This window comes from Lemur catta, chromosome 9 (assembly GCF_020740605.2).
Source record: "Lemur catta isolate mLemCat1 chromosome 9, mLemCat1.pri, whole genome shotgun sequence".
NCBI classification, from domain to species: Eukaryota; Metazoa; Chordata; class Mammalia; order Primates; family Lemuridae; genus Lemur; species Lemur catta.
This window is the reverse complement of record NC_059136.1, coordinates 39,396,484-39,421,335: the sequence shown is the minus strand read 5'-3', so window position 1 is coordinate 39,421,335 and position 24,852 is coordinate 39,396,484. Positions and strand designations below refer to the sequence as shown.

The following is a 24,852-nucleotide window of genomic DNA, read 5'->3' as shown; positions in this document are numbered from 1 at the left end:
CATACATCATCTTTGGAATATTTTTTGGCATTCTTCCTTCAAATAAAGGATATCAATTGTGTTGAAATGATCTGAGTGGTGGACCTGTTAGAGGTCTAAGTGTGAAAATGATAGCCAATTGCATGTGGACCATTTGTCTTCATGAAGGCGGACTTTGTGTAATTGGGCATCTTTCATTTATATATTATAAACAGTTATGTTACGGTGGCACCAGTTAAATTGAAAAAGTTTGTCAAAGTAGGTACCAGGCAGCAATTAAGAAAAAAATTAAACCATATTGGGAAATGCTTTATTTGTTCCACATAATGTTTTTTGTATTTAAGACTAGCTGCTGTGAAAAGAGAGCTGAAAATAAAGGAAATACACTTACAAGATGCTGCAAGAAGGCGTTTTCTGAAGCTTCAGCAAGATCAACGAGAAATGGAACTAAGAAGACTGGATGATGAAATTGGAAGAAAGGTTTATTATCTTAATATACATCATCTATATTTACTGTCATTTAAGTGTAATGAGCACCTTCAAATTAATATTTGTAGAGTCCACATGAATACTAAATAGCTTCCTTAATCTTATTTACTTTTCCCTTCATTTATTCTTATTCTCTTTTATATTTCATTAATGGTTAAATATTTAAGAAATGCCAGGAAAATTAGGCAAATTGACCAGTGTCCTTGGTAACTATTTCTCTAAAAATAGAAATATCAATCAGTTAACCATTAATTTTTAATTAGGGGACATATTCTTTTTTAATATAAAAATTTATCCATGGCCAATATAAGAAGAATTTCCAGTAAAAAATATATGAAGCTAAAAATGGATTTTCTCTATTTCCTCCCCAGATAAACACTGTTTAAAAATGGTTAATTACACAGCTTTGCAGCTGTGTGTCTATAGATAGAGTAATAATTATACTCCTATTTTCCTTTATACAAAAATGAGATGATTATTCTCATATAGTCTGTTTTTGTGACCTGCTTTTAAAAATGATATATATTGAATATCTTATTGTTTTATGTGTGTCTGTTTCTCTTTTTTGTGGTTGCATAGTATTCTGTTGTGTGAATATACCACAGTGTATTTAATCTTTGCTATTGAACTTTTTTTTTTTTTTTCAATTCATGCATGAGACTGAGAACTATTGAACATTTAGGTTAGTTGTAGTGTTTTGAAAATAATAAAACCTTGCTACATTGTATAAATCTTTGAGTACTTGCACACATGCTTTTATTAAGTAAATTCAAAGTTATGCCAAATTGTTCTCCAAAAATAAAAGTTTAAGATATTTTAACTGTATGAGTATCCATACCCTAGTCTAGTCAATGGTGGAGTGCATCAGTCTTAGTATTTGTCACCACAGACAGGTGACAAATAGTCTATTTTAATTTGCCTTTTTTTTTTTTTTGCTAGTGAGATTGGATTTCTCTTCAGTTATTTATCTTCCATTTGTAGAAGATAAATTATATACATATAACATTTGTCCATTTTTCTATCAAGTTAGTCTTTTTCTTACTGATAGGCCTCTTTGTGTCATTTGGGGCAGCATTGTCCAATAGAAATAAAATGTGAACACAGATATAATTTTTAAGTTTTCTAGTGGCCACATTAATAAAGTAAAAAGATACAAGCAAAATTAATTTTAGTAACATTTTATTCAACTCAGTATATTTGCAGAATATTTCAAAATGTAATTAGTATAAAAACATTATTAATGAGATATTTTGTCCCTTTTTTTGTACTAAGGCTTTGAAATCCAATATCATTTTACCCTTATAGCACAACTAAGTTTAGACTAGTCACATTTTAAAAGCCACTTGTAGTTAGTAGCTGCCATACAGTGTAGGGTTTTATGTTGTAAGTGTTTTCCTCTGGTGTGTGTGTGTTTCTTAATAATGTTTATGGTGTCATTTTTTTTTGTCACACAAAATATGATAATTTTTAGACCATCAAGTTTATTAATTTTTTTTTTATGACTTCTGGATTTTGTGTCATGTTTAGAAAAGCCTTCCCATTCTAAGGTTGTACTACCACATAGGCATATTTTCTTCTAGTTTTATGTTTTCCTCTTATTTGTTTTATCTTTGAGGTATCTCAGGGATCAGCAAACTACGCTGCACCAGCCTAATCCAGCCCACCACCTATTTTGTATGGCTCATGAGCTAGAATTGGTTATAACATTTTGAATGGTTCTGAAAAATCAGACAGTAACATTTCATGATATGAAATTATATTAAATTTTAAAAAATATATGAAATTCACATGTCAGTGTTTACAAATAATGTTTTATTGGAACACATTTCCCACTCATTTGTTTACATATCTTCCGTGATTGCTTGTGGCAGAGGTGAATAGTGGTGACAGAAACCATATGACTCACATAGCCTAAAATATTTACTGTCTGACCCTTTACGAAAAAGTTTGCCAACCCCTGATATGTCTGAAAATTGAATGTAAGGAATGAATTAGGGATGAAGCTTACTTTCCAAAAGGCAAGTCAGTTGTCTCAATACCATTTGTTAGACATTAGCAAAGTCATTTGCCAACTGATGGTTATTACATATTAAATTCCCTTACATACTTGATCTCCTCCCTTTTTCTATTTCTAAGGCAGTACTGCACTCTTTGAATGACTGTAGTTTTGTAATGTTTTAATAACTAGGCCTAATTCCCCTCATTAGTCTTCCTTTTCAGAGTTTTCCTCAGTGTTCTCAAATGCTTATTGTTCCAAATAGACTTTGAGAATTTTATCACGCTGTGAATTCCCACCTCTCCCCATTCTCTTGAAATTTTTATTAGGATTGCCTTAAATTTATACAGTAATTTAGGGAGTTGCTAACCTAGTTTTGATAAAGATTGCTTTTAATTAGCTCATCTAGTAAAGGAGTTTGATATTTCATTATCTAGAAAAGTGTGTGTTCTTCCCCAAAAGTAATACAGGCTCAGAACTCTGTCTTTATTCCAAACCACTTTGCGATAAGAGAAGGCATTTTTTGGTCCAAGAATCCTATAAAATCCTTTGAGCAACATGATCTGGCCTCTGCCTACTCTTCCAGCCTCCTCCCATCCTTTCAGCTGCCTGTTCTGATGTTGTGCTCTTAACGCTGCCAAACTGCAAAAGCTCCTTTCACAGTTCAGGCTCCACCAAGAAAGACTGCTTAAGTCCAAAGTGACATGTACATGTGACTGCAAACATCTGTTAGCAGCAAGCAAAGCTGATCTGTTTTTTGCTCTGGCACATAGCTGTTTGTATCTCTGAAAATTCATAAGCAAAAGAGCTTGTGTAATTGAAATTCCTAAAAAGCATTATATGCTATGCCAAACCTCTCCTCCACCTCTTGGCATTATTACTACTCTTGCTTCATACAAATAAACATCCCCCCATTTGAGCTGGCCACTTTGCCAGTAACTTCCTTAAGTTGAACTGGTCCCTGGTCTATGGTTTCTTTTACCCCTTGGATATATATCTTTGCACATTCAACTATATTCTCATTTTTACTGTTTCTCCTTTTATATGTATTTGATAGCATGTCTTTTACCATAATTGACAATATCTAACACTTTATCTTATGAATGCAGATAGTAATGCAATCATTAAATGTTTGCTGAATAAATGAATGAGAATAGATAGCTGATTGGTTATGGTTTTTGTTGTTTTGTTTTGTTTGAAACACATATCGTGTACTTTATTCTCACCCCTAAAAATAATAGAGGTTTTAGGTAGCCAAATCTTTAACATGATTTCTAAGATTCTTTAGTCTAGTGAGTGCCTTATTCAAAACCTCTAGTATATAGGAGTAAAAAGCTTCCAAGTAATCAAATTTTGGAGATTTTGAACTCTAAATTAACTAAGTTGGAGCAGAACACATGCAAGATGAACAGTTCCCAATAAATTTGAACCTGGAGGTATTAGTTGTCAAACCGAATTTATAAAAGTATAGAAGTTTAATGAAAAGGAGCCTTATAAATGTTATGTTTAGTAAGATTAAACATTCTGTGTTTTTATCTACCCCAAATTCAAATTGCTCAAGTTTTTCTACCTCATAATATTGGTCACCATAATATGACAAGAACTGCCATCTCTTCTCCAAGTCTGGACAGATGGCCATATGGTAATTGTGGTTTCTTTTTTAAAAAATTAAATTTAACTTGGAGAGTTTATTCCCAGGTTTTGTAGTGAATATTAATATGTTTTCAGTTACTCTGGTTTCAAAAACCTGAGTCCTTTTTTTTTCTTTTTTGACACAGGGTCTCACTCTGTTGCCCAGGCTAGAGTACAGTGGCCCAATCATAGCTCACTGCAACCTCAGACTTCTAGGCTCAAGGGATCCTTCTGCCTCAGCCTCCCAATAGCTAGGACTACAGGTGCACACCACCATGCCTGGCTAATTTTTCTACTTTTTTTTGTAGAGACAGAACATCGCTGTGTTGCTCAGGCTGGTCTCGAACTCCTGGCCTTTAAGGGATCCTTACCTGCCTTGCCCTCCCAAAGTGCTAGGATTACAGGCTTGAGCCACTGCGCCCAGTCTCGATTCCTGTTATTTTAAATACTGTTAGTGATTGTTCAGATTACAAAATTACTAAATCTTTATTATTCTGTAAATTCTTTTTGGTATTCACAGTTTGTTGTTTGGTCATAGGTACATATGAGAGATCAAGAAATTGCTACCACAGCCAAAGACCTGGAAATGAGACAGCTGGAACTTGAATTACAAAAAAGACTTTATGAGAAGGTATAAATCAGTTATTTACAGAATAAGAAAAGCAAGGTTTTTACAAACCCTTTTTATACTGTATTTACTGATCATTTTTAAATGTTCATTTTATTCCCTTCTTAAGCAGAATACAGTGTCATCTAGGATTGTAAGATAGCCAAAATGTCTGAATGTACAGTTCGTTGTAATTCTTTAATTTGTGTTTCTATTAGCAGCTTAGTCTGGTGTCTGAAGCACCAGATGTAAGCCCCAGATTTTGCATCAGCATCTTTTACCATCTTACTGAGTTATCCTATGTTTGTGTAATAGTTACTGCAGAATTATCTCAGTACCTCACAAGGATCTTGAAAGGTAAATATTGTGAGAGCTATAAAGTACTTTAAATTTGAATCTTCTGGAATCAAATCAGCAAATACCTGCTTAGTACATATAATTTAGTTTTCGAGACACTAGAAAAAGGAGTTTTGTTGTTATAAATTTTTATTATTTGGGAAAAATATTTTGTTACTTATTCAGTGTTAAAACCATAAGTTTTCACTTCCTTCAGCCCTCTTAAAATCAGACTTTGAGTTTGAAATTAGTGATGACTGCTAATTCCTAACAGGTAAACATATGATTGTTGTCTACATTAAATAAGACAAAACATATAGCATCCATTCTCCATTCATATCTATAACACTTTAGGTTCCCACACTGAATTTTTTCTAGAACTGGGCAAGGGATTTACAGTTTGGCTAAGTCTCCTGTGATTTTGAATTAGATGTAATTCATCTAATGCAAGCTAAAGTTTGCATTTTACTATATTTTCTTTTGGAGTGAGGAGTATTGGCAATCAGGGGGTCATAATTTCAGAATTAACAGAAAATTTGCAAGGAAATACTAAGAATTTCTGATATTTTTTGCTAAATTTGTTTTATCATTCTCTCATATACACACATGCTTTTTTCCCCTGAACTGTTTAATAGTAAGTTGCTGTCATGATGCTCCTTTACCCCTAAATACTTCAGTGTATATTTCCTAAAACTAGTTAATCTTCTTACATAACCACAATACAATTATCACAATCAGAAATTAATATAATATTGTCTGATGTATTTCAGATTTGATTACTTGTCCTAAAAATGTCCTTTAAAGCAAAAGAAAAGCTAAGATTATCTATTTTTGGTTTTCATGCCTCTTTAGTCTCCTTTATTTTTTTTCTTTCCTTTTTATTTTAATATGAAAAGGGTAACAGTGAGATTCAATTTCCTTTTTTTTTTTTTTTTTTGAGTCTTAGTCTGTTCCCCTGGGTAAAGTACAGTGGCGTCATCATACCTCACAGAAACCTCAAACTCCTGGGCTCAAGGGATCCTCCTGCTTCAGCCTCCCCAGTAGCTGGGGTTACCAGCACCCACCATGACGCCAGCTAATTTTTCTATTTTTAGTAGAGATGGGATCTCACTCTTGCTCAGACTGGTCTCAAACTCCTGAGCTCAAGCAATCCTCCCACCTGGGCCTCCTAGATTGTTGGATTAGAGGCATGAGCCACTGCGCCCAGCCTCTTTAGTCTCCTTTAAATGGAACCATTCCTGAATCTTTCTTTGTATTTCATGACATTGATGTTTTTTGAAGCATATAGGCCAGATATTTTGTAGACTGTCCCTTAATTAGCATGTATCTGTTGTTTCTTCATGATAAGATTCAAGTTATGCACTTTTGGCAGGAATGCCACAGAAGTTATGCTGAGTTTCTTTCTGTGTGTCAGATCAGAAGGCAAATTTAAATGTTTATTGATCTCTTTTTGCTATCACTCAAGGGGAGTGTTTATTTAAGCAAACCAATAGGGTCAGAGAAGAGTTAAACTACTCAACAAGGCTAACTTATGAAATCCTGAACTTTATCTAATCAGTCGGATATAATGTGCTGCTACTACCTTTTTCAAATTAGCTTTAGTGATTAATACTTTACCTGTCCAATTTATCTCTTACATTTAGTTGATTAAATGTGTATTTCTAAAGAAATTGTCCCAGAAAATAGACAATATTATGATTACCTCTATTACAAGCCCAACATTTCATATCTAATTTAAATAAATTTTTTTAACAAAACTAAGCACAGACAAAAGAAACATAAGTAAATACTGACCTGTAATCCAGATCCTATCCTTTCATCATCTTCTAGGACCTTGTTTTGTCAGGTCTACTTGCTGTCTCTTGTCTCTCTTTCACACATATGCGCCTTCTCCCTGGCATAATACTAGTCTTGCAAAGATTGCTATGAGGATTAAATGAGCTAATACGTATATACCTGTGTCAGGGGTCCTCAAGACCACCCTTGGGTTCATTGATTCACTAGGACTATCAGAACTCAAGAGAAACTCTTATATTCATGGTTAAATTTTCTTACACCAGAAGGATACAGATTAAAATCAATGAAGGTAAAAGGCACATAGGGTAGAGTCCAGGGGAGACCAGGCAGAAGCTTCCAGTTTTCTTCTCCCAGTCGAGTTGTACAGAGAGCACTTAATTTTCCCTGCAAAGATGTTTGATAGTATGTACAAGTATTGCCCACCAGGCAAACCCACTCAAGTCTTGTGTCCAGGGTTTTATTGGGGGTCACATAGGCATGGAGTACCCACGTGGCTGACTTTAGTTACTTTCTCTCCAGCCTGTCCAGAGGTCAAATATAGTAAGTAGCATATAGCATGGCCCATGGCTTAGAGATTATCTCCCAGCAGCTGGTCAAGGGCCAGTGTTGGGAGTGGGGTGGGAATAGGAATAACACAAGTAAAAATGTTACAGAGCTTGTTCTTACTGAGATTCAGTCATTTTTATGAATAAGTGCTTCCCAAATTGCTACAAGCCTTCAGTTAATTTCCAGAATTCTGAAAAAGTTGATTTTGTCAGTTTGTGTCAGTGTTCTTAGTGCTTTTATGGAGGAGAGAATTTTCAGAGATCTGCCTTTTGTCATTTTCACTGACGTCACCACTCTTTGCTGTTTACTTTGAAAATTAGATGATTGCAGTTTTTGTGTGCATAAGACTATTCTGAAAAGAAAAAAGTCATTTTTGTGTCCTGGCATTATTATATAAATCAGTGATTTTTTTACAAATTGTTTTTTTTAACAGAATCTTACCAGAAATCAAGAAGCTGTAGCAAAAGAAATGCGAGAAGATGCAGATGTCTATAGACGGAAAGTGGATCTTGAAGAACGTATGTTTCATAAACTGATAGAAACAGATCAAACTCAGATCCAACAAACTCAGAAGGTAAAAATATGGTAAATTTAGTGTATACATAGTAGGGGAATTTCTATCTGTTACCCTTTTAAGAGAGTAAAATTGAAGTTAAACTGTAAAGTTGAGTTAATTAATTTGCTTCAATTGCCACAGTTGCTGTCTCACATTGCTTTCTTTTATTTACAGTGTGCTTACTCCATGGACAGTCATAGACATGTATTTTTCTTACCCTTTGAAATTTTAAGACTTACAAGAAAATACAAAAGAATAGTAACTTTACTAATTATATTATCCTACTCTGTTCTGCCTAAGAAATCATCCCTGAATAGATTAAACTGCAAAATATCAGGTCCCTGTTTTATATATAAGCTAGCACTTTCAAAGTATATTCTGTGGAATATTGATAACTATTATTCAGTAACATGGGGGGTGGTCAAATAAGTGTTGGAAATGCTGTCTTAAAGTTAGGTATGTTTCATGCCAAATTTGAGGATATTGTACATCGTGAATTTTCAAGAAAATTCCCCAAATTTATTTTAGAGAGTTTTTTATGGAATACCCTTTCAGAAATGCTGGATTAAGTGTATTGAAATAGAAATTGAGACTTTCAAAGAAGAACTTTCTCTATTACCTCTGTGACAAAATGTTAAATGGGTTTGTCTCTGGGTCTGGTCCTGTTCCAAAAACCAGGCATAGCGTCAGGTAGAGACCTTCTGTTCTACAACAGTCTCTTAGCTGATTCTTCCAAAATACCCCACCATTTTTTTTATAGGCTTTTGTCCAGTCTGTTAAAATGGGCTCTTTTGACTCCTCAGAGTATTGAAAACATGGAAATTGTTCAATCCTACCCATCCCCTAGCTTAGAAGTTTTCACCTTTGGCTGTACATTAGAATCACCTAGAGAGCTTTTTTTTTTTTTTTTTTTTTTACAGTACCGGTATCCAATCCAGCCACCCCAGAGATTGATTTAAAATTGATTTGTGGTGGGGCCCAGATGTCAGTTTGTTTGAAACACTCCCAGGTGATTCTAATATGCAGCTGGCATTCTGAACAATTGCCCTAGGCACTTGGATACATTGAATGGATGTACCATAATTTTATGTAGTCTGACCTTGTTTCTGATATTTATAATTGTTTTTAGGTAATTAAAGAAAATATGGCAAAAGCTGAACAAGCATGCCTAAATAATGACTGGAAAATTCAAACTTTACATAAACAAAAATGTGATGATCTACAGCGAACCAAATGTTACCAGGAAGTAGCCAGACTCCTTCAGGAAAACAGAAGGAAAGAAACAGAGGTATTAAATGCAATGTTGGAGGAGGAAGCGAAGAAGGTAATAGTGTTATAAGCTTTTTATTATTATATTAAGCATTGAAATTTTGAAATAGAACATAGGCAAATGGCAAAAGCATCAAACCAAATCATTTTTGTTGGAAAAGATAATCTAATAGGTGTTTTCCAGAGAAGTCATGTAATATGGATGCTATCTAAAATGATTGAGCATCTTTCTCATTTACATTAGTGTGCCTCAACTTCTCAGCTTCCTGGATTTCTTCTGGCCAATTGAATAATATTACTACTTTATCTAATTTTTCATACTTACCATGTAAAAGATTTTGAATAGGTAGAAATTGTGCATAGCTGCTAGTAACAAAACCCAAAATAACGGTGACTGTAAACAGGATAGAAGGGTAGTCTGGGGGTAGGCAGTCCAGGTCTAATGTTGTGGCTCCAAGGTCATCAGGTAAATGACATCTTTCATACTTTCTATACTACTTGGTGGATGGTGTTCATTCTCGAGGATACCTTAGCATCCAAGATGACTGCTGGAGTACCAGCCGTCACATCCATCGAGGCAGCAGGAAGAGGGTAGGACACAAGTGCATAAAGTGCTCTACCTCCCATCTGAGTCATCTCCTTTTTAACTCCTTCCCAGGAGTCCCATATGATATTTCTAGCCACATTTGGCTGCAAAGGATGCTGGGAAAAGTAGTATTTTTAGCTGGGAGTATTATCATCCCAAATAAAATTAAGATTCTATTCCTAAAGAAGAATCAGAGACTGGATTTTAAGGAAGCAACTAAGAGTATGTCACACATAATGTATCTTTTGGTTGATCCTCCCAACAACTCTGGGACCTATGCTTTGTAGTTAATTATCACTGATACCGTGTACTTTGGTAAAGATACTGAAGAGCTGGGGAGAGATCAAGATCTAGACAACTGGCTTTAGTTCATTCTTCTTTCTGATGCTGTATCATAATGCCCATTCTGAATGACAACTGCTTACAGTATATTTCCTTCCAGTCACTATTCCAGGTTCATTTTCCTCCTAGCCCATCCCAGTGGCTTGGGGCCCTGTCTTATTATCCTTCCCTTCTAGGAAAGGAAAGACGGGCTTAGGGAGAGTGGAGGTGATTCCCAGAACACCGAGGCTGTTCTTAGGAAACTTGTGGTGGAAGTCTGCCTCTTTAAGAAAAGGATTGCTGACACTAGGGCTAGACTGTGTAAAATTAGGTGCTACTGTACTTTGGGTAAAGTGGTGCTTCTGAGAGTAGACAGAATCATTTTAAGGGCTTTTCATGTTATGCAGAAATCTTTCTTTGTGTCTGGTGTCCTGGGTTCTCAAGCTAACGTGACTACCGAGTGGCCTTGGGAAATCACTCAGGCTCAGTATTACTCATGGGTAACACAAAACGGGTGGACCTCTGTGGTCCTTGCAGGCATTTCTGTTTCGTGATTCTTTAAGGTTTTTGTTATTTAATGCATTAGTATTTCTATAACATATAAAAATTATATATGTGTTTCCATGTAAAAGATGTAACATTTCTAGAACATTGGCCAACTTTAGGAGTAGTGTAGTATTTTAAACATTATTTTAGTTATCCTCTGAGCTAATTTTAGGATTATTATTTTCTTATTTTATAGAGAAGAAAATAAGGGCTAATACTTCCTTGTGGTCATCATGTGGACCACAGCTGGGCAAAGAATTCATTCTCTGAATTTTGTAGACTTTATTAGTAAAGTATAGCATTCACATTAAATACAACTCAATTGCCATTAAGACAAAACTAGCTTACTCTCATAAGATTTGAGATATGAAACTTATCAAAATGAATTATTATTTCAACCGTGGTTGAGATGTAGTTGTGTGCTTTGTGGCACTCTGAGGTACTGAGCAATACATAAAACCTGCCTCTGCTTTCAAGATTCTTCAGTAGTCTTGGGCGAACACAGACACCCCAGTTACCCTCTGGGGGTATAAGGAAAATGGAGTAGAGAAAACAGAAGGGGCTGTTCCACTGTAGGAGTGTGCATTACCACAATTTTTATGTGATCTTTTTTTTCCCACTTATTTATATTTAGTGGAAGGAAGCTGAAGAAAAAGAGTTTTATTTGAGATCAGAAAAGAAAGCTGCTGCTCTATCAGATGCATCTAGAAAGCAGTTTTTAAATCAGGAGATAAGCGCTGCTGTAGAACATGCTGAAAATCCGTGTAATAAAGGTGAGTGTCCACGGGTACCTTTCTCTTTTTGGTATTACAGATTCATTCTTTTAATGTGATCTGTTATGAATAAATCCTTGAGGTGTATTTCAACACTTTTATTCAAATTATTGCTCAGCCAAAAGGTAATCACTGGTTACCATTTTTTGGGAGGGAAAAGCTGAACTGAGGAGGGAGGACTGTTAAAAAAACAGAGCTCCAGCTGGACATGGTGGCCCAAACCTGTAATCCCTGCTACTCAGGAGGCTGAGCCCAGGTGTTCGAGGGGGGAGCAATACCACAGAGCTCCAATCGAGAAAAAAGTTCAGCTCAGCTCTTAATTCTCACTAACTTCACTTCTCTTGTCTTTTGAATGGTTCCAGCATTTTTCTCAGAAGAGTAGAAAAGAAAAAGGGGGTTTTGTTTTTAACCATCCTTGGCAATTTTAATTTACTAGGGACCATTTGGAATTAATAACTCACTCCCAAACATCCTCTTTAACTCCTCGCTTTTATAACAGAAGCACCAAGGTTCCAAAATGAACAGGTGGCCTCAAGCTGTTTGCCTAGAACCTCACAGTTAAATGACATTTCTGAAATGGATCCCTCAGCACACAGTAAGTTGATAAGCAAGAAAGATTTCTTCTGTCATTTTATTTTATTTTATTTTACTTTTTAATATCCATGAGTTGGGGATGCTTCTGTCATTTTAATTTTAGCAGTAGTTAAGCAAAATTGTGGCTTGAATTATACTGACAGAATGTGGATGCCATCTTGCCAGGGCATTGATGGTGTGAATGCCAAAATGGAGACAGCAAGATGCACTCATATTTTCAGCTGGGGGAAAAACTGGGATATAGACTAAATTTCAAGTAGAGGAAATTTGCTGAATATCACTAATGCCTCTCTGTGTCTTTAGCACCAGCACTACTGCCCCAAAGAATAGTTGGAGGCTCTAATAGAAGTCTATGGCTAACTAAATTGATAATATGAGATTCATAACTATTTTGACAGCCTTGTGAAAAGAAAATTGCTGGGTTATTTTTCAAAGCTATTACAGAATTGAATTTTCTTGACTCTGTTCACATGGGCTGGGCACCCCCAACAACCATTGGAAACGTGTGTCTGCTCTGGGCAGTCTGATGGAATCTGGGCCAGCCCACGGCAGAAATGCTGACGGCAAATGGCTTTGTGCTGATGAGTTGCCTTTGGACCCCCAGACTTGATTCACTGGGGCTTTTGTTTATTTTTGGAAGGGACAGGGTGGAAACATCTTACAGAAATGTAATCACAGCATTTGGCCAGAAAGAAGCTAACAATTTTCCCAGTAAAGCATATTATTTATTTTAAAAAGGGAGGAGGAGGGGACAGGAGACTATTAGACTTTGTTTCAACCAACTTTTTAAATACAACTGCCAGATAGATGAAGCAGAATTTAACGAGGTCTTTTGAGATCTTTTAGAAGAATAAACTTTTATACAAGGTCCCAAAAAGGCAAGCTTTATAAGAAATGTATCTAATAACAGGCCATGAGATTCTAGTGTTTGTAAAATATTTTTACTAATTCATACTTTTATATGCATCTATAAATTTCTGGGCTAGAATATGAATTAAACCAAAAAGCATTTGTGATTCAAATGAAATACAAGATATTCTCAATTATTCTCTATTCTGACACATCAGAACTTAAATTTTTAACTGGATAATTCTAAATTTCAAAATGGAGTGGAGGACATTTGGTAAGTTTAGGTTATTTGGCAGCAAAACAAAAAGCATAAAAGTTGTATTCCTTTAGGGAAAAAATAATTTTTTTAGAAATTGAGGCTGACTCTTTGAATATATATCTAAATTACAGAGAAGTATATTTTTAAGATGATTTTTTTTTCTTTCCAAATTGCAGGATTTACTAGCCCCTCTAAATCAGTATGAAATGGCTGTTAACTCTTGGACTCGCTGTAATATTTTAATCTTGATTCCGGACTCTCCCAGTATTAGCTGATATTAAAAGCATTTATTTCTATTACATTATTAGAAAAGTAGTCCTGTTATGCATTTCACAGTTTTGTGACTTGGAATGCCTTTTCTCATTGCCATTAAAGATTACAGTAAGGAAGCTTACTGTTGCAAAGAACTCAAATTATGTCTTAGACAAACTTTGTTCCTAATTTAAGATTGTTTGTATCCTAAATTTTAAAAATGCTAAGTAATCAAAAGCAGCTAAGTTCTCTGATAGCATTCATCCAGTTCAACTAATTAATAAATATTTAGCTTATAAAAGAAACCATGTAGGGCCAGGTAATGTTAGGCTTTTTGTTCAAAAAATTTGGTTTTTAGAATATTCATTTCATTACTGATTTTTATAACGCGTTTATCTTTAAATGCTATATCATTGCTAACGTCAGAAAATTCAACTTTTGTTAATTTTAAATTTTGTTTTCAAGTTTCTTTAAATCGAAGAACGATAGAATGGGACACTACGGGACAGGATCTTATCAAGAAAGTGAGAAATCTTCGCCAGAGACTCACCGCCCAGGCTCGTAACAGATGTCAAACCCCTGGTCTTTTGGCTACATAGAAGGCGTGTTGCCTTGAGGTAGTCACGAGATACCTATTTTGCAATCAGTGACGCTGATTTTTAGATTATTTATTTAAAATTCCTATCAAGATCAGCCTTTTGTACAGGAAAATGTATCCATGATTATGTGTTTTATTTAATTCTAATTTTTGGCTTGTAAATGGCTTCTTAAACTTTTCACAATAAAAATGTTTGGAAACTATTAAAGTTATATTAGGCTTTCAGGTTGCAAAGATCAGCATAAACTTCAGTAACTTTAGTCGATGAGGGTTTATTTTAAAGATAAATGGAGACACAGAAAACAGGAAACGATCTTAACAATTATACAACCTGGACTGAGAGATCTTAGGAGCAACTGTGGAGCCCTGACAGTGTGGACTGGCCTAAATTCCAGTCTTCCCGCCCCCCCCCCCCATAGCAGGACCTCCTCTTTGCAGCGACCCCACTGTACTCATAGCCTCCCCATCTCTGACCCTGCCTCTCCAGCTTCTCCTGGCAGCACCAACAGCTCTCCGTCTCTCTCCCTCTCTCTGCCTTACAGCACAGCAGGGCTGCTCATGACTTCACAAACCTTACTCTCCCCGTTTCTAAAAGGAAGGTAGAAATAGCTCATGAACTTGATATGAAGATTAAATAAGATCACGTGTATGAAGTTCCTGGTCCAGTGCTTGACATATAATATATAGTAAGTGTGCAATACATAGTAGTAACTCTTTTTTCTGGGGTCACAAAACATAATCTTATGTTGAACCAAATATTTGCAGTAAGCAGAGCGCTTTCTTCTATCCAGCAGGCAGAGACCTAAAATGATATCCTGGCACTATGCAAGGCATTGGTTTCCCAAGAGTAGTTTTCTCAGCCTAATTTTCTGTATGTTTTCAGTTGGTTACAGACATCCCTTCATGGGCCAAAATGGTGTGTGTTTGGCAACAGGAGTCACAGAATTTACAATATATAGGGTGTGATGGGAACTTTGTTGAACTAGAAAATTGCTTGCTCACCTAAAAGCATTCATGTTCTACAATACGTGATTCTGCCAGCCAGAATCAGCTGTCTGTTGCCAGGGTTTTTACCTCTGTTTCAGGTCCTCTTTTACTAGAATTTACATCTACTCAGATTGGTTTTGCAGCTACACATAAACACACACACAAAAAACTCTCTTTTTTATATATTAATAGTATTGTAATAGTTCATTATTTTAAAAAATTTTTAAGTGAAAGTGAGTTATGAATACTCTCGACCAAATGAAGAAGTTCTCTTTATCACATTCTTCCAGTTTTCTGAGCCTACATTTCTCCCAATGATAATCTTGAAGAAGTCACTGCCTGAGCAGATTTCAGATACTTGGCTGAATCTCCTTGGTCATGTGTGTTTGGTTGGCATTTCAAAGGTTATCACATTTAATGAAATATATAAAATACATTTCTGATTATCTCTTCCTGCTTCTTGACATTATATCCTCAATCTTACTTCAATTTCTTTATAATGTGAATCCTCCAGGATTGAATAAGAGTTGAGCTTGGCTAAAATTCTTTACACACTGGCTACATTCAAAAAGTTTCTCTCCAGTATTCCCTTGACTTTGTTAAAGAAGAGTGGTCATTAAAGGCCTGCCTTTTCATATTTATTACATTCATAAGGTTTCTCTCTGGTGCAGATTGTACCATGTTGGCTGAATGTTGGGCTTCAGCCAAATCCCTCTCCACATTTGACTATAAAGAGTGTTGTCTTTCCAGTATGAATTCCATGGTGTTGAATAAGTTATTACTTGGTTAGAGGCCTTTCCACATTTATTTACATTCATAGGGTTTTTCTCTTGTATGAACTCTGATGTTGAGCAAGATTTGAGCATTTGTTGAAGGCCTTTCCACAGTGATTACATGTTGACTGTTACAGCAGTTGATGACTGCAAGGACTGCATAAGGCTTAATTTATTAATAATTGGGACTTGGGTGCTTAATAAGGACTAGGTACATTTAGCAGAGAGTCTGGATTTAATGTTTAATCTCATTGTATCAATCTGGGTCCAATCAGGAGACAAACCACACAATAATTTGAACAGGTAAAGTTTAATATAAAGACATACTAAACTATGGCAGGGAGCAACTATAAAGATAGAGAGCTCTAAAGATTACCTAGGACTAAGGGAGAGAACTCAAGGAAAGATGAACTTGGAAGGGAGACCTCTCCCTCCTCAAGGCTCAGGTTCAGACCTCATCAGAGAAGGGGGTTGCAGACCACTGGATATTGGAGAGAGTCTCAGAGTTGTCCAGGCCACAGCTAGTCCACATTCCCAGGCAGCAAGAAACAATTCTCTGGGGCACAGACAATCCAAGGCTGGTGGGTGGCAGTGCACAGGGAGTCCGAGCATCAGGCCCCTGCTTGTCAGGATGGTGTACACCCCGGTGTGCACATTGTCCATGTTCAGAGGGCCATGGGTAACTACCCTTGGGCACAGGCAAACCAAGACTGGCCGGCAGGTGCTCAGAGCTCTTCAGGGTGGTGCTGCGGGCATGAGACCTGGAACATGCAGGGTCCATACTGGGAAGACTCCAGTGAAGTCGTCATCGGGCTGGGACCATGAAGGCCTGAAGAGAGTGTGTGCTCTGGGCACATGGCTGGGGCAGAGCACCACTGGATGTCCACGGTGCACATGCACCGCTAATGGTCCTTGACACAGGACAAAAATAAGCACAACAGCAGATTGGAGTCAGAAGAGGAGCCCCATTCCTCCTGCGGCATCCTCCAGCAGCCTCTGCTGACACCTCAACGTCATGCACCGTAGGAGAAATGCTGGGAGAGTGCAGTTGGGCATTGCAGACAGGCACTGAAGAGGGAGTTTGGAGCTGGGAAGCCATGAATTGCTAACTGCCACACTCATGAAACTGGAAGTGGCTCTGTAGTTTACGTGGGTAGTTGACAGAAATGGAGACTCAATGTTGGGCTCTATTTAATGAGATTGAGATGCCAGAATTTCCCCAGCATGATGTAGATGAAGGTATCCAAAGGCTTAGGGAGATAGGAATGTGGGAGTGGATTTATCACGTGGCCTTCTCACTGACCTCCCAATGACATGCTCTGCTCCCAAAAGACACTTCCTTCATGAAGGCCCTGAGTGAGGATCTGCAAAACTGAGAAGCTCCGTGGTGGCTCCTGTAACGAACCGTATGTGATGGTTAGAGATGCTACCACTGATAATGCTCGCTGGTTTCAGTGAGGACAATGGGACTTAGTGGTAGCAGAGGCCAAGTGGCAGCATTAATCTACTAGATACTCATTTACAGTCAAAGGCAGCAGGGAAGTAGTAATATTAAAGGATTTGGAGCTACTGATAATTGACTGCACTGTGCCTAAGAATGAAATAGTATAAAATATTATCGCAATTATCCCTGGGGGCATTGTAGAGATTGGTGCCACCATCAAAAAGCTGAAAGATGAAGGGCTAGTTACAGCTATCCCGTCTCAATTTAACTTGCCATTTGACCTGTGCTGAAAGGAGATGGATCTTCCAGAATGACTGGATATCAGGAACTTCACAGGTGAGGGCTGCAGTCGCGGCACCTGTTTCGGATGCAGCGTCCGCGCAGCCCCTGGCGTGCGGCATGCCCCCTGCGTGACTCGGGGAGCCCTCTCCCCGAGACCCTATCGGGAACCGCCACTTCCCGGCTCCACGATGGCTCCAGTGCCCTCCACTATCTGACCTCCCATCGCTCCTGCCCACCTCCCCGCCTGCACTCCGCGGCCCCAGACCCTGTCCCCAAGCCACTCTGCTGCCTTCACTAGAGGGCCTTGAACTCGGCCGCGCTCGGAGCGCCCTCCTGGACCGTGAGCATCGGGGCTCCGGTGCGCGTCCCCACGACGACCCGTGCTCCAGGGCAGAACGGATGGCCCAGGGGTAGCGCCAGGCCCCGACGGGCGCAGGGGCTCCCCGGGTCCCGGCTAAGTCGGCCCAGGAAAGCCTTTTCCCTAAGTCTCCCCTTAACATTAGCCTCCGACTTGGAAAAGCAAACAAAACCCATCTTTCCGGCAGGAGTAAGGACGAAGAGCGAACAAAAGTATTGTGCCCCGTGTGAGGATCGAACTCACGACCTTCAGATTATGAGACTGACGCGCTACCTACTGCGCTAACGAGGCACCTAGAAGTGTCTTCCGCCCAGAGAATAATGAGGCTACGCGGCGATCCAATTGCGCATGTGCAGTCTTATTTCTACAACCGCTGTATTTCTGACCCTGGACCCTTGGAATCTTAAGTCTCCGGCGCCCCTCTAGATCTGTACACCAGCCCTCCGGTCTTCTTCCGCCTGTTTATCAATCAACAAACACCACGGAGGGCCTGCCAACGCTGCACGCGGCAGGGGGTCATTGGGGATTTCCTGCTACTGTTGTGAACTCTTATTTTTGTAGAGTGCTTACAAAGCGTTGCACGCTCGTGAGGGCGTGAAACACTTACTAGGTACCTAATAGGTACTGGGTGCTGGGTGCTACGTTGACTGGGACAGTGCCAGCCTCAAGGAGTTGGGGCGGGGGCGCAGATGCATAATGATTTGAAAACACAGACACAGGCACGCTGCTCCGGCCCCCACCGCGTACCCCTGACCCTGACCCTGCGGGTCCCCAGCCTCGTCCCGGCGCCCCGGGTTCCACGGGCACCCAGAGCTCCTCGGCCGGGGCCGCTCTTCTTGCAGGCGTGTGGGCTCGGGACAGGGCCCTAGCCCTGAGGCGATAGCCTCTGCACCTGGGTGGTCCCTTCCCTTTCCCCCACCGTCTCCCAGCCCTTTACATGAACTCATTTAAATACATTCATTGTTAAAGGAAACTTCATGTCATTATCTTCAATGGAAACGGGTAAGGGTTTTTTTCCCCAATACATGTTAAAAATACGTAACTATTAAAAAAATACTCTCACACGCACTATCTAAAATCAGCCAGACTACGGCACACTGAAGATTTGTATATTTCGCGGTACCTAAATTTCACCTTTAAAAAAGTAAATTAGGGGCTGGACACGGTGGCTCACGCCTGTAATCCTAGCACTCGGAGGCCGAGGCGGGAGGATCGCTCGAGCCCAGGAGTTTGAGGTTGCTGTGAGCGAGACTGACGCCACGGCACTCTAGCCCAGGCAACAGAGACTCTGTCTCCAAAAAAAAAAAAAACAAAGAAGAAGAAAAAGTAAATTAGGGCCGAACACCAGCCTGGGACAGGCATGGGGAAGCTCTGGGAAGTGCGCCGGGTCCGCAGGTCTGAAGCGGGTCCGGGCGAGGACGGTCGGACGGACAGAAGGACGCCAGGCCGGGCGGTGGAGGGAGGACGTTAATGCAGACGCGGTGGTGCGCGTACGCATATTCGCTGTACGATTATGCCAACGTCCCTGTGTGATCTGAAGTTTTGCCCTAGAAAATGTTGAGCGGAATTTTTAAAATCGCCCAGAATTCGGGAGGCAGGGTGGGTTGTTAAGGGGGCAAGTAGCAGTATAAGGAGGTGGAGAGAATAGTATCGGGACAGCGGGCACCAGAATTGCTGGGGGTGGGGGGAGGAAGCCGTCCTGGGGGGGAAGGGGAATCTCGCTGCATTTAGGGTGAGCCCCCTGGACTGGACGGCGGAGGAGTGGGGGCTGCCCGACCTCCCAGAGCGGGAAGGAGTGGGAGTTTCGGGACAGGTGCAAGCAGGGGGAGCCGCAGAGCTAGGGGGCCAGGAAGGAGGAGTAGTGGGGTGGGGCGGGTTGCCGGTCCCCGGATCTCGTGCTGGGCACCCGCCCCCTGGAGGCTCCCCGTCCCCACGGTCCAGGGCGGTCACCCCGCCACCTCCCCCAGCCTCGGGACGCTGCGGCCCGCACTCCCCCCGCGGGAATCCCGCACAGGGGCGGCGGTCCAGGGTTAGGTTGCTGGGGCGGCCCTGTGGACTGCGCACTTTGGGTGTCACCCAGATGTCGCAGTTCCACCCAGATCTCCGGGTCCTGTCTACTACAGTTACAAACAGACCACTCGCGGCTCCGGCAGTCCCACGACTGGCAAGCCACGTGCACGGTTATTCCCCGAAGTCGTGTTTGAATGGAAAAAACAAAATTGGAAGCAGCCCGTGTCCATCTACAGGGAACTGGCCACAGGAATGACAGTCTGTCCAGGCTGTAAACAAAAACCAAGGGACGCTCTATGTGGTAATATTAAATGAGTGGAGGACAATTGCAGAACTGAGCATGCGACGTGTAAAAGGGGGGATGTTTATATTTGCTAATATTTGCACACTGAGCCTCTAAAAGGATACCCAAAAATCTAAGATCAACGATTAATACGTTGAGCGACGGAAACTGCATAGTTGGGGACAGAGGTGAGATGAAGACTTGAAAAAATAAACTTTATTTTTTGAACAGTTTTAGATTCACAGAGAAATTGCAATGGTAAGAGCTTCCACAAAGCCTGCACTCAGTTTCCCATGTTATTAACATCTTGCATTGGTCTGGGTCATTTGTTACAATTAATGAACAATGTTGATACGTTATTAACTAAAGTCCATTCTGATTCAGATCTCCTTTCTTCTGTTCCAGGATCCCATGTGAGACCCCACATTACATTCCATGGTCAGGTCTCCTTAGGCTCCCCTTGGCTGTGACAGTTTCTCAGACTTCCTTGGTTTTGATGACCTTGGCGGTTTTGAGGAGTACTGGTCAGGTGTTTTGTAGAATGTCCCTCAATTTGGGGATTTGGCTGACAGTTTTTCTGGGATGAAGACTTTTCACTGTAGGCCTTTGAGTACTTTTTTAAATACCTGACTTATGTTAATCTATAACCTATTTAAATGTTTAAATAGAGTAATTCAAAAGACAAACTGCAGGAACTAGGAAGGAGAAAAAGGAGGACGGAGGGAGAGAGGGAGGAAGAGGAGGAAAAGGAAGAAGGGAAGGGGGGAGGTGAAGAGGAGGGGAGCCTTCCCCTATCGCCCCCTCGGCGCGGTCACTTCCCGGGCCTGGCTGAGCCCCGCGGCCGCCAGGGGACGCTGTGCGGAGAGGTCGCCGCCGCCGAGCGCGGGCTCCGGCCCCCAACGTGGTTACTCCAGTCGGACTCGGGACACTGCGCCACCACCGCAAGCAGGGCCCCAGGCTGGGCCCCGACGCTGAGGTGGCCACCGCCACCCAAGCTTGTTTATGGGAGGTGGGGAGAGCATGAGTTGGGGGCGGGGGGGGCACACAGTGCAAATATTTCGCTCCATAAAGTGCCTCCATCTTTTCAATACATGTGCCACCAATTTTTAAAGACTTTTCTGAGCCTTCGAGGACAACGACACACACACATAGACACCCCTCCCCCCACACACACACGCTTCCTTACAGCCTGGATGGGGCCCGCGTGGCACCCCACGGATGCTCTGGGGGCAACCGGGGGCGCGCTCTGATTGAGTCTGGAATAAAGGGTGGTCGGTGCCACATGCCAACAGGGTCGCGGGCGAGGGAGTAGGGCCGCATACAGAGGCTCCTACCGGCGGTGAGTGACCGACGCCGAGGCCTGGAAGGGGACCCAAGGGTTTCAGGCCGCGCCTGCGCAGGAGCCGCCACAGCAGCCCAGGCCACCTCTGGGCTTTGCGCCGGCTGTACCCCCTGGCACGCCCTGTCCACCCTCAGGCCACTTGGTTGTGACGCGGAGATCTTCCTTGGCCTTCATCAGCCAGGTCAGAAGTCACCTCCTCAGCGAGAACCTGGTCCTCATTTCCTTCCGCATCTGCGTCCTTCCCCACCCTCCTCCCCAGCCGAGAGCTCGCCTTCCTCCCGCTCGGCGCTGACCCCGTGGAGGCTCCTTTAGCCCCATTCCCGGAACAGCCTGAAGGGGTTCATACCGTCGCCCGTCACTTCCCGGACGCGCAAACGCAAATTCAAAGAGATCAAGCGACCAGCCCAAGCTCCAACCATCACCCTCCCTCCCGCTCAGCAGTTTCCAAATGTTTTTCCCCACGCGCATCCTCTAAAATAATTTTGAAAAACATCTCTGTACCTCCTCTTTTGTGCTGATACCTAAACTTTCTCATTGTAAGTTCAAACGGTTGCAAAGGATGTAATTTCCAGTATATTGTAAATGCTGATTTTAAAAAGGAGTAGATGACATTTTTAAATGTACCCAATGAAATCTAAATATCCCAGGGATTCCACAGAAACCATAATCTATTTTGAATACACATGAATAAGCCCACTTTAACATTTGGAAAGTTTACATTTAATTTCCCCTTTGAAGTCATATTTCCATTCTGCTCCCCGCTACAAAATTTTATCCTCTTATAATAGATACTTTATGTTTGAATGCTTTTATTGGTCACCTAGCATGCCTCTCAGCAACAAAAATATGTGCACAAATTGAAATTTTTTATTTTCTGTTACCATAAGGCTCTAAATGTCAAAATTTCTTCTAGATGGACGTCTTACTTTTATTAGTATACAATCAAAAATCATAAATATATTTATAGATTTGAAGAATGATTATTAAATGGAAAATTTTGTCAAAAATGAATATCCATGAGATGGCTGTGACTTTTTTATCCCCCTTAGTTCATGTCTGGGTGGCCAACTGTTACTTTTTGTAGAATGAGATGGGGTTCAGCATTAATTCTATTCTTGTTTTTCATATTTACAGATATCAATGCTGAGAAACCTTGTTCACATGAAGAAGTAAAAAGTAATGGAAAGAGTTTTGTTACAGCACTAAAACAATCCCTTAGACACATTTCAAGTTACATACTAATAATCACTGATCAGAAATTACTCTCATCAATCTATTAGCATGGTTAGGTCCTCTTTCAGTTTTGAATTGGAAACTACAATAATTAGTAAGTCATTAGAGTCTTTCACTTTCTTATCTTCTAAATCAATGTTTTGAATTGAACGTTCCCTTTATTTGCAGGGCTGGAAGTTTTCACGGTTAAGTAGCATGATCCTGTGGGGTAGAGCAGCTCTTTCTCCAGCCGATCAATTTTAGGAAAGTTCTTCCTGGGACGTCTTCATGTACCTCTGGGGTACATGTCCAAGTGGCATTTGATGGGGTTTAGATTGTATCTGACAGGCAGTAGAGGCTTTTGTAATCCCATTTTACAGAGTGGAAACTGTGTGTGTGTGTGTGTGTGTGTGTGTGTGTGTGTGTGGGTGTGGGTGTGTTGGGTGGAGGGCTCAGGGCTGGCTGAGCAGGGGAGCTTAATGGAAATCTGAGAGTGATTCATCTTCATGGTGCTGGAGGGACCCAGGCAGGGACCACCTGGGAAACCCAGGCAACAACCCAGGCTCAAGGCGGTGACAGCACATCCCGGCAGGTGGCTGCAGAGGTCTAGAGGGAGCCAAGTGGAGACACATTCCCCAGAGTCAGCCAGGACTTTGGTCTAGTCAACTGTCAAGAGAAGCCAAGAGTCACTCCAGATTGGGATGAGCAATGTGCAGAAACGTCCTGATGCCACTGCCAGGGAGGAAAACAGGAAAGAAGGGCCTGTTTGGGGGAACCCAACAAATTCTGTTTTTGCATATTTTTATTACACAAATAATATGTAATCATTATAAAATATATGCATGCATACATACTATATGAGACAGCTATCTCTGCACCAGTCAGAACTTAATGGCTTACGCAACCGGCATGTGTTTTTCTTTTTCTTTTTTTTAAAGCAGGTTTACTGAGATATAATTCCCATACCATATGATTCACCCATTTAAAGTGTACAGTTAGTGCTCGCTCCAGTGCACATGTACTGAAACAATACAGAGATTAGCATGGTCCCTGTGCAAGAATCATGAGCATTCTGTATTTTAAAAATAAAAAGTAAAAATGTGTACAATTAAATAAGTTTGTGTATATTATATTATTTTCTAAATTATAGTAAATATATGTTGCATAACATTTACCATTTTAACCATTTTTAAGTGTAAAATTCAGTGGCTCTGAGTACAATTCACAGTGTCGTAAAACCATCACTACCTATTTCCAAAACTCTTTCATCATCCCAAACAGAAACTCTGTACCCATTAAGTAATAACTCCCCATTGCCCCTCTCCCTGCCGCTGGTAACCTCTAATCCACTTTCAATCTCTATGAATTTACGTATTGTAGATATTTCACGTGAGTGGAATCATGCAATATATTTGTCTTTTTGTGTCTGACTCCTCTCAGCATCAGGTGAGCACGTCTTTTTCTTCCTCACTGGTCTCCAGATCAGCTGGGCTCAGATTGGATTCAGCTGCTCTTCTTGTCTTGTGTTCTCCTCAGACCACCCACTCACTAAGATACGTTCTTCTCACAGAGTGACAGCAGCCCAGGAGACCAAGCCACACCCAGCAAGCACATGTAAGGTCCCTTCTGTAGGCATGTCTGTCACAATTCCATTGGCCCACGCAAGTCACATGGCCAAGTTCAACATCACTGGGGCAGTGGGAGACGGGGTAGAGTCCCAGGACAAAGGGAAGGAGGAATGAGTTGACAATAGTATTCCAATGTGCCACATGTACACAAGCAAAGTCCCAACAACTCACCCTCACCCGTAATCCCCACAATCTTCCTAAGTACAAATAGGAAAATAAACGCTTGGATTTTAGGTATGTAAATGGATCCTGTTGTACTTGTAGTTCTGTGACTTACTTTTTCCACTTAACAATGAACTGTCACTCTCTCCCTGCCAGGACATATAATCTTCCCCGCCCTTAGTAACTGCAATAGTGTCTCTGAGAAGAGGAGACTAGGGCACAGACACACACAGAGGGAAGACCATGTGAAGACACAGGAGGAAGACAGCCACCTCCAAGCCAAGGAGAGAGGCCTCAGAAGAAACCAACCCTGCCAACATCTTGATCTTGGACTTCTTGGACTGAATCTTGGATCTTGGACTGAATCATGAGAGAATGAATATCTG

The 24,852-nt window shown here is 40.7% G+C and overlaps 1 protein-coding gene and 1 non-coding gene across 4 annotated transcripts in view; one reads left to right on the top strand and one right to left on the bottom strand.

Annotated features, from left to right (window-relative positions):
* The window catches only part of TBC1D31 (TBC1 domain family member 31), a 62,928-nt gene extending 48,735 nt beyond the window's left edge, over positions 1-14,193 (top strand). For all 3 annotated transcript variants that reach the window (XM_045560539.1, XM_045560540.1, XM_045560541.1), the window contains 7 exons: positions 324-459; positions 4,635-4,727; positions 7,816-7,956; positions 9,068-9,262; positions 11,295-11,433; positions 11,933-12,028; positions 13,853-14,193. In XM_045560539.1, the coding sequence (XP_045416495.1) occupies positions 324-459; positions 4,635-4,727; positions 7,816-7,956; positions 9,068-9,262; positions 11,295-11,433; positions 11,933-12,028; positions 13,853-13,986 (934 nt within the window). In that variant the 3' untranslated portion in view covers positions 13,987-14,193. The remainder of the gene's footprint in view (positions 1-323; positions 460-4,634; positions 4,728-7,815; positions 7,957-9,067; positions 9,263-11,294; positions 11,434-11,932; positions 12,029-13,852) is intronic.
* A 3,854-nt stretch (positions 14,194-18,047) lies between these two features.
* Positions 18,048-18,120, bottom strand: TRNAM-CAU. Its single transcript has one exon. It is a non-coding gene; the product is annotated as a tRNA-Met (tRNA).
* Positions 18,121-24,852: the final 6,732 nt, after the last annotated feature.